At 35.5% G+C, this 9892-nt stretch overlaps 1 protein-coding gene across 1 annotated transcript in view; it reads right to left on the bottom strand.

Annotated features, from left to right (window-relative positions):
- LOC117121585 (CDP-diacylglycerol--glycerol-3-phosphate 3-phosphatidyltransferase, mitochondrial-like) overlaps positions 1-8018 on the bottom strand; it is an 8795-nt gene extending 777 nt beyond the window's left edge. Inside the window, exons 1-9 of the mRNA XM_033266821.1 lie at positions 7916-8018; positions 6470-6668; positions 6156-6233; positions 5470-5753; positions 4732-4913; positions 3298-4166; positions 2230-2389; positions 1636-1701; positions 1088-1170 (exon numbers count right to left, since the gene is read on the bottom strand). Coding sequence (XP_033122712.1) covers positions 1088-1170; positions 1636-1701; positions 2230-2389; positions 3298-4166; positions 4732-4913; positions 5470-5753; positions 6156-6233; positions 6470-6668; positions 7916-7917 — 1923 coding nt within the window. The 5' untranslated portion in view covers positions 7918-8018. The remainder of the gene's footprint in view (positions 1-1087; positions 1171-1635; positions 1702-2229; positions 2390-3297; positions 4167-4731; positions 4914-5469; positions 5754-6155; positions 6234-6469; positions 6669-7915) is intronic.
- Positions 8019-9892: the final 1874 nt, after the last annotated feature.

Here is a 9892-nt window from a genome sequence, read left to right as displayed (position 1 = left end):
TACTGTTTCCAATCATGCTTGCATGAAATTCTCACTTTATACTATCTGGCTTTTTCTACCCAAACTCACTTGCCACTGAGGAAGGAATAGTGTTGTCCGAAAGCTCTGGTTCTATTTCTGGCTGTTTACTTACGTTTACCTTTTAGCTGTTGCTTATCATTTTTGTATCTCTACCGAGATCCAGCCATTGTTTCCCACAGCATTGTTGTTTTTCCGTATTTTGCCTTTTTTCTCCTTTAAACTTAGGCTGGTGGTTAACCAGTATATGAGAATTAAAAAAAACTATCTTGCAACTTGATGAAACAAACAGGCTCTAGAAATCAAGCTACTATACTACTTTAAATTAAACTGTACTTCAAAGGTCATATAGAGTTTGTATTATGCCAGAAATTTGAGAGGAAGAGTACAGTACAGTTTTTAGATCACCAAGTTAAAAACCATGTGGCAAAGACAAGCCAACCAGTCACTCTTCACAAAAATATTAATAATTATTAAACAGTGTAAAAGAGTAAAATAAGAGCAATAAAATGTTTTAAAAATCATTCAAGTCCGACATTTTCTTATGAAGTTACAAGTGATTAAACATACAGCTGTTTAAAGAACAATACTGTATATGAGAAATCAGCCTTCAAAGTTTATGATTTCAGGCATTTTTTGTGCATAAACTATCATACAGGTATCTAAAAGTGTTTTAACATTGAAAAGGAAAAGGGGAAAATAACAGCATGCCATCATGTATAGATATATAAAGGTTAGTTTAGTGCAAAAAAATAGATTAAAACAAAAAATTGACATTAATTTTAGCACGTTTTGGCCATTTTCTCTGAAACACAATTTGTGACGAGTGACTGGTTTGGCTTGTCTTTGCCACACATATTAATTTTATATAGCATGAACATAGATTTGTCTAGCTGCACTGGTTGACCTTGGTAGTATAGGTAGTTTTTTACAATACTGATAATGTAGGGCATATTCAACCAATCAGATGCCTAGGATCTATGTAATATAGCATATATAATACCACCTCTTATCTATAGCAAAAAATGTATATATTGTACAGATGGACAAGCCTGCTTGTAATAAGTACCTGATGAAGCTGGTTTTGTAGACTATGGTTCTCTGTAACCAGGGCCACTTGTGCTTCAAGATCACGATGAACGGAACGGTATCCTACGGTAGAAAGATAATAGGGAAGCTCATATGGAAAGCGCATTAAGCACCAAATCATTATTTTTTCATATGTGAAAATTTCAATTTCGGCTTATTGGGTAGTCCATATATTGTGATTATAATGTAGTGGCTCCAGGAATTTGCTAACGAGGAGTGTAATGTATCCGACAGCGGTGTCTGAACAAAGGGCAGACTAGAGCCTTGATCCGCGTCACGGAATTCCTGGTAAGGATCCATAGGGAGAATTTTTATGGCTTAGTATGACCCAAAATTGTGATTTAAGACCACAATATTAGGAACTGGCATTTAAAATAACACTTTAAATAGGCTGGCGTCACTACTGGGGAACTGGTGATGAGAAGAACTTTTATTACTAGGATTTAATGCAACCCTAAAATTATTTTCAGCTTATGGTTGGCATTTTGTCTTAGTAGGCTATTTTCTTTATATCATTCTGGTGCTTACCAAAGTTAGGTGAGCCAATCAAGGTTAAAGATGGTACCTGATGCCCATTGATACACAGCCACAACCCTGAAAAACAATGCATTTTGTTGTATTTCAAATGGACTACGATCACAGGCCTGGTTTTCATAAAAATTGCTAAGTCGCCACAGCGTTTTCACTGCAATACTTGCACTGCGTAGTTGTCCTACACACAATCAGGAACGCTCCCCGATTCAACCGACCAATCAGCATTGCCAATGAGTCAGCGATAGCGTGTAGCAATTTTCATGGAATCCAGGCTACACTTGAGACACACATAAACCACAAATCAAGCACTTACGGGTGTCTGCAGTAAGTGGTTTGAAAGTCAGGTATTGAGAAAAAATATTTTCTGATTAGTTAATATCTTCACATACAGTAGGTGGCTCTCGAATAAGGGCCGCACTGAAGCCTCCAAAAATGTTAAAAGCGCTGAGGTGCTTATTCAAGCATTTACAATATGTTGTTATGTAATTTAAAGTTTTTAAAAAATGATAAGATCATCATAACTTGTGAAGAGGCAAATTGCATGCTACATCGCTAGTTCTTCGAGAAATCATAATAAAAAAATCTGACCTTTAGCATGAAACGTCCAGTTCTGTTTGTGGAACTCGAAGAGCTTGACACGTGCTAACTGACCAGTGTGCTTCATCCTGTTGTAGAACTTCCTAGCGATGAATGTATAAGCATCTGGTATGTAGCCTGGAAATCCCTTGGCTTTGTAGAAACCATTCACCTGTAAACAGACCAAGTTAATCGTAAGTAATACATGTGGTCAGTAGTCAAGCATTTTTATAGCACCTTCTACAATAAAAACCACCTCAAGGTGCTTTGACGCCACTAAAAAAACAACAATAACTCACAGGTACCTGGAGATCTGTATGCCAGGGTCTGGTAGCTTCCAGCGGGAAAAATATGCCAACCATCAATGTGTGTGGCAGGCTACGAATTTAAAATTAAAATGTACCTACCAATTTTAAAACACTTTGCTAAAATGCTTTTAATTTTTAAAATACCAAAATTACACTGCAGTAGCAATTACAGACGCATGCATGCCACAGCAGTATACATTACAGGTCACCTGCTTTGTGCTTTACTAATTCAAATACTAATGGTGAAAAAAAAAACATATAAGTAACTAGAGCAGTCAGTCAGAGTGGATACCTTTGCCCTGTGCCTGAATGCAGTAACGATATGCAGGATTTGTAATGGTCGAAACTGCAGCATACACTCAATGAAATAATTGAATAATCACCAGTTGAATTCAGGTACATTATTTTCTTGAGCGCTGACAGAATACCATCAGGAAAATATCGAAATCGCCAAACGCATTCAGTCACGTTTTCTTGAGTGCTGTGTGAATATGTGGGGCGATTCGATTATTTTCTTTTATGCTTGAGGGTAAAAAAATCAAATTGCTTGATCCTTTTGTCCTTTGAACTTTTCATGGGAAAATTGAATTTGGTGTATTTCTTCGATTATTATGTCTATTCCACTAAATTTTATGATGTTCATAATTCATTAGTTTTTGTGTCTTGCTAACAGATAGCAAAAAGACAGACACACAGACAAACTGCAGTGAATAAATAACCTCCCTGGCAGCGGCAATAACAAAACCAGTAAATAAATAATAATTGTATGTACCTGAGGAGATGCCATTAGTATACGATAACTGGCTCGTGAATTGGTGATCAAATCCAGGTATTCCTCCACCAAGTTGAAGTATCCAGACGCCAGCACGCAGGTACTGTCCTCACCTGCTGTTTGCAGCAATTTTCCTGTAACCTCCTGATCCACAGTAATCCCCAGGGTCCCCATTTGTACAAGTGGGTACAACCAGGTGTCAACTTTACCAGCTGTATCACTGCTATTGTTAGATGAATTAATTGTACCTGAAGTTTCTTTGTTCATTGATAACTGTTTACCATCATCTGAAGCTCCATGGTGGGTATCCACTGACATATTGCAATGAGAATTTGTGATGGATTTACATACTGAATTATTATGCAGCGAAGAATGATCTGTTCCAGTTGCATTAAACGGTTGCCATATTGATAGGTGTTTCTTCACACCATGGTTACTATTGATAGCTACTTCATGTCTATCTACATCATTATTTTCTTTGTTACTCCCTGATAAATTAGTAATATGTTTACCTAATTTTTGAATATCGTCGCATTTCTGTAGTCCATGACTGCGAGTTAATATACTGTTCAATTCGTCCAGTAATTTCAATCCCTTTTCATAGTTTGTATCTGAAACAACTGGGTCTGTGGCAGTGTTATCAAATTCTAGGCAGTGTTGAGAAAGAGATGAATAGTTCCTTGACATCACCTCTGGTTTGGAGGGTATTGCTTTTGATAAAGTAGTAAATTTTTCTGAAATTGCATCTGCAAGGTTGGTATTATGTGGGATGGGGAAAGTATGGTGTCCCCCATCATCCTGATTTGGATATGGACCGATCAGAGATTTAACCCGTTTTGAAGCTTCCTTGTTGAACGTTTTCAGATTGTCTGGAAAAAAATTAAGATGTAAATTATATATGCACAACTTGTACAGATTTGTTGCAGTACGGTAGTATAAACAAGGCTCTGGTTACGTGCTTTACATGTAATAACTGAATATAAAGAATAGTAATAATATAATTTTTTAGTTATTTAGTCAATGGTTGTCGCTAAAAAGATCTAGCGCCCAGTTTCATTGCCTGACGAAGATCAACTGATATTGAAACGAATACTACATAAATTTAACTGCAAGGAAAGCTAGGCACAATATAAATACCCAGTAACAGTGCCAGATAAATTCATTAAGGAAATTTTTTTTTTTGTTAAACAAGGAATAAACTTTGATGAAACTTACAGACGTTACATGAGTTGTCACTTTATATTCTGAAGTGATGTTTCTTTTTGGAAATTGCGACTAAATGGTTAAAGTTTATTCCTGGTGTAACAAAAAAGAAAATTATAATATTTTTACAAAAGCAGATGAATTTATTTCAATTCATAAATTCACATTTAATGTCAATGTCAAATTTTTGGGACCCCTAATCAAATCAAATCAAACCATAATTCTCTTTACCTCTGAATGGATGGATTTGAAAACTTGGGTGAAGATCTATTGAATTTTCTGCATCAAGTTGGAGAGAGAATGTACTAACTGTCGTGACAAGTTGACAAAAGAACTCGCTGACTTCAGGAACGTTTCTGAATAGGATATAACGGTCTTGTCTATTGGTGAAGTAATCATTGCTTAAATTTGCTCTGGAAGATTAAGAAAAAATTACTTATAAGTATTCTTAACATGGTAGTGATAGTAGCAGAATGGAAAAAACTGTATGACCAGTGGTCAGAGAATCCCAAATTTTTCCGGAGCATTTTTGAGTAAGGAAAGAAAAGTCCCGTCAACCACTTCTTTATTTTTTTTTTTACTAATGCTGGCCCATGGCATCCTATTACTGACTCTTTTTGGCTGTTCCATTATTCTAGAAATGGTGTTCATTTAGATGGATAATTAAAGAAGCTGTCTGTGATAGAATTTGAATGACAGACTTGTATTTCAAATACAATACAGTACTTTTATTTTTCACTTTCCTTTTAAAATCAGAGCTAACAATTCACTTAAATATTAAGTTTATTTTTAGTTAACAACTGACAGTATATTTGACGTTTAATTGACATTTCGGAGTGTCAATCAAACTTAACAACTGACCAATCAGAACTGGGCCAGGAATACTCGCAGGACCTTAGCAACAACATCAAAGGGGTGGGGCTTAGCGCAAAGGTCGATGAAAGGTCGATGTGTCGATGAAACACTTACCCACTCATTACCAGGCTATCATCAAATAAATAAACTTTCAAGTGCGACAGTCCAATCACCTCATTGTATCGCTCTGGAATCAGACTGCGTAAAATGCCTCGCAGGTGAGGAGTGTGGTACAAGGCCACCTGTGATGTCTCGCCATGACCTTGCAGCAATGGGAGGAGTAACGTCCGCGAGTTTGTAACACCACGTGAACCTCGTGTGTAATCTAACAGCACCTGCACTTTGATCGGTGCACCACGTAATTCAGATTCGGAGCACCTGGACAACAGGCTATCAATCTGAGAATAGAAAATTAAAGAACGATAACTGTTGAATTCGTTTTTTCTTCTACTATCTGTTATTAGTGATTTGTAATTTGGAGTGAGCACACTACATGGTGGCAGATCCAGGATGTCGATGGGGAAAACGAGGGTGGGAGTGCATTACAAATTGGTAAGACTCAACCATAGGGTAGGAACTGACAGGATACTAACTAAGCCTGGTGAGTTTTTTGTTTTTTTTTGAAGGGGGGGGGGGTGGTAATTGAGAAAATTTAGCTGTTTACTTTATCTTGAATAGAGATTCTTTATCAAAATGATCACAAATGACGATGACTATCATTGTGTGCGTAATACAATATTTGCAAGTGGTTTCACAGTGGTGCTTATATGTTTGTTATTAACCAACATACTGTAACTTACCAAAGCCTGCTCTAGTTGGCCTTCTCCAAGATACAGAGATGCCAAGACCACTCTCTTGTTTGCATTTTCAATGCCGGTCTATAAAATAACATTTTTAAAAATATGTGTATGTGTGTCTGCTAACATTTTTAGCAATTTTCCTTGTAATGTATAACATCATTTTATTTTCCCTACAATATATCACTTCATTTCATATTACTGCATTACTATCTGTTTTATTTCATTTCACTTCAACAGAACAACAGCGAATCATCGCCACTAACAGGCTGGTAAAATATAATGACACAATATCAATAATATTAACAGACTTGTACCTTAAGTGTACTGTAAAAGTGTTGTGGGCCATCTAACACAGTTACATTCCCTCCATTTATTCCAAATTTGGGGGCATAGTCTTTCAGCCAATTGAATTTCTCTCTGGCAGTTCCACAGCAGGTTACACATCTCAATATCGTCCGAGTCAGTAGTTGATGGATTTGTTTATGACTGGTTAACAGCTGCTTGTAGAATAACCTGAAATTGAGAGCCAAATATTGAAATTAATTATCGCCTAGGCCACTAGGCCTTATAAGTTATAGTTATTTTTTTAGTAAACTTGTGCAGAACTATGAGATGATGAGTGAGGCTAGGGTCTCTAGGCTAGGACCTAGCCTAGGACCCCTAGGAGCGCTAATGCACTTTCGCACCTAACTTTTAATTCTTAATTTTTTTACCTGAATTTTCTTCTCACAGTCACAACACATAATTATAAAACATTTTTACATGATTCAACCACTCATAAAGTAAATTTTTTCAACAAAAAGATACCTTTATAAATATAGGTTGATACAGGGTTTCCGTGCTTGCTAGCACGACGAGCTGTACTTTTTTGCAATCAAGTAAGAAATTGCCAGAATGTCCGAGTCAATTCTTAAATTTTAAAACCATTAAAGGCCAGTCTTATAATTTTAATTGGAATTTTCCCATGAAACATCCGACAACAAAATGTGCCATCATGCAGTACCATCTTTTTGAACTTTCTTGTCGTAATCGAGGTTAATCGAACCAACGTTTATCATGGCTAATTTTTGAAGTAATTATTTCATGTGAACACACGTAGTCAAACAACAGCACCATACAATATTATAAAGAATGACATACTGTACAATACGGCAAATAGATAAGTTTTCATAAACGTTTAATAAAAAAACTTCACGCTGCAAACTCTGACATTCTGGCAATTTCTTACCAATTGCAAAATGGCAGCCGCTCGTCGTGCTAGCGAACACAGATTCGCTGTACTTATTTGTGAGCTTATTTGTTGAAAAAGGTACTTTGTGAGTGGTTAAATCAGGTGAAAATGTTTGTTAATTATATGTTGTGACTGAGAGAAGAACGTTGAGGTAAAAAAATTAAGAATTAAAAGTTAGGTGCGAAAGTGCATTAGCGCCACTCCTAGGCCCCCTATTATGTTATGGTATGCTAGAATAGAGGAGCCGACTAGCACAAGGATAGGGCGGCCTACTTACTAACGCTACCACTTCACTGCCACTAGCCTAGGCTACGCCGTTTGAGTGGCAGCCTTACTAGTAGTTCCTAGTCAACTAGCCTAGCCTAGAGCGACTAGGCTAGGCCTAGGGCTTAGTTAGGCTACCTAACTAACTAGTCTAGCTGGGCCTAGCCAGCTAGGCCTAACGGAATTATAAAAATAATGCCTTCATAGTACCATTATGATAGTTGTGGACACTTAATTAGATTAAAAAATACAATAACATACGCACATTTTATTTAGGCCTAATAAATGTGAATTGCATTCTCTGTTCGTTGATATGGATGGTCTAGCCTCTCTGCTGGACGCGCGTGGGCGTCTCTCTCTTGCTTCTCTCTGCGTTGCTGTGCACCATTGAAAAGGTGATAACGCCTTTACACGTCGTCAAATGCATTCCACAAACGCATTACATAACCAGCCGTCAACACTGCACGTTACCGTCGTTTCGCTCGGTTTTAAGTTATTTTTTTCATTTATTAGTATAATAAACACTCAGAAGGCAACATAAAAGGTTAAAAATTATCTGAGTTAACAACATAAACGGAAGAAAAAAGACAAAACATTAAATGAAATAAATTGTGCCCAAACTAAAACATCAACATTTAATAATTAAAGGATTAAAAATATGATTTACAATGAAGGCTATGTATTTTATACATTAATTACCTTATATAAGAAAAAAACATAACATAAACGTTATTACTGGCAAGCAATTTAATCTATGTAGGCTACAGTTGTCATTAAAATATAAAAGTATTAAGCCTAAGTGTAATTGCTACAAAAATATACATTATAATAAAAATATACTTATCTTATATCAAAATACTGTACAATTATTTTATTGCAACAAACTTATGTAAAATCAAATTAAGTATTTAGCATTATTGCCTACATCTAGTTACTAAAAAATATAAATGTTAACCAATAAATGTGTGAATTAATGCAATATTGTCATTACCTTACGATACATTAGGTTTAGTATAAACTAATAAAAATTGACAAAAAAAAAAAAATATATATATATATATGGCGGTTGCTGTATACATAATCAAACAATTTCACTTGGAATTACTTATTCTCCATTTAATTGATTTTTTAAAATTTTAACTTAATTCACCAAAACCCAACGGCTCATAACAACAGAAAGTCAAAAAATGAAGAAAAAAAAATCCATCATAAATTGAATTCATACATTTATAAAGAAAAATCAAATCAAATAAAAGTTGTATCTATCATTAAGAGATAATAATTTAGGATTACTATATAACTAAATTTTCTAAAGTAAAACCATACAAACTTTATTTTCAACACGTTCTAATCTAACAGATTGTGAAAAGAGATAGAATTAAAAATAACAAAACGCAAGGTTAGATCTAAAGATTTATTATAAGAAAAGTTTTACTATCATGTGTGCCTACAATGTCTCCAAATGAAGCCAAGTAGTCATGTTTACAAAAATTTAAAGAAGAGTCGATAAATATACCCAAATCCTTTTGAACAGAAACTTTCTCAAGAACAATGTTATTCATTTTGAATTCAAAGTAAATAGGTTTTTTCTTAAGAGTAACAGACGTAGACTTACATTTGGAGACATTGATAGACATACCCCACCTGTTACACAAGTGAACGAGACCATCCAAACCTGCATGGGGGTAGGTTCATGTCATGAACTTCAGCAATATTCTTACACAATTTTGATGTCACCAGCAAACAATAAACAATTAAAAAAACATTTAACAAATTAAGATCATAGTTCAGTTTTGACCATAACAAGGAGGTTGGGACTCCCATCAGTATGGGATGTAGATGGCGGACTACTTGCATAAGATTATTCATGACGTCACCCCAATAATCTACACCTCAAATCCATCAAAGAAAGGTAAATTTATTTCCAGTCTTACTTAACGCCCTGCCGAGGTGCATGCACCATCATTGTGTAATAGATGATTTTATTTAACAGTATTAGCGGCTATCTTGATTATTATTATATGTTACTATTAATTTCCAGCCGCACTTAACGTCCTCTCGAGTTGCACCACCATTGTGTAATACATGAAGCCCATGTGGTCTAATGATTATGACGCTAGCCTTGACAATGAGAGGTCGCAGGTTCGAATCCCACCAGAGGCATTTTATTACACAATACATTTATTTACAGGACAACATTCGTTGAGAGCTACGCTAAACAATGTACCATCATGTCCTTTAT

This window comes from Anneissia japonica, unplaced genomic scaffold, assembly GCF_011630105.1.
Source record: "Anneissia japonica isolate Jap-2015-1 unplaced genomic scaffold, ASM1163010v1 scaffold287655_len23461_cov151, whole genome shotgun sequence".
Classification (NCBI taxonomy): Eukaryota; Metazoa; Echinodermata; class Crinoidea; order Comatulida; family Comatulidae; genus Anneissia; species Anneissia japonica.
This window is presented reverse-complemented; position numbering and strand designations above follow the sequence as displayed.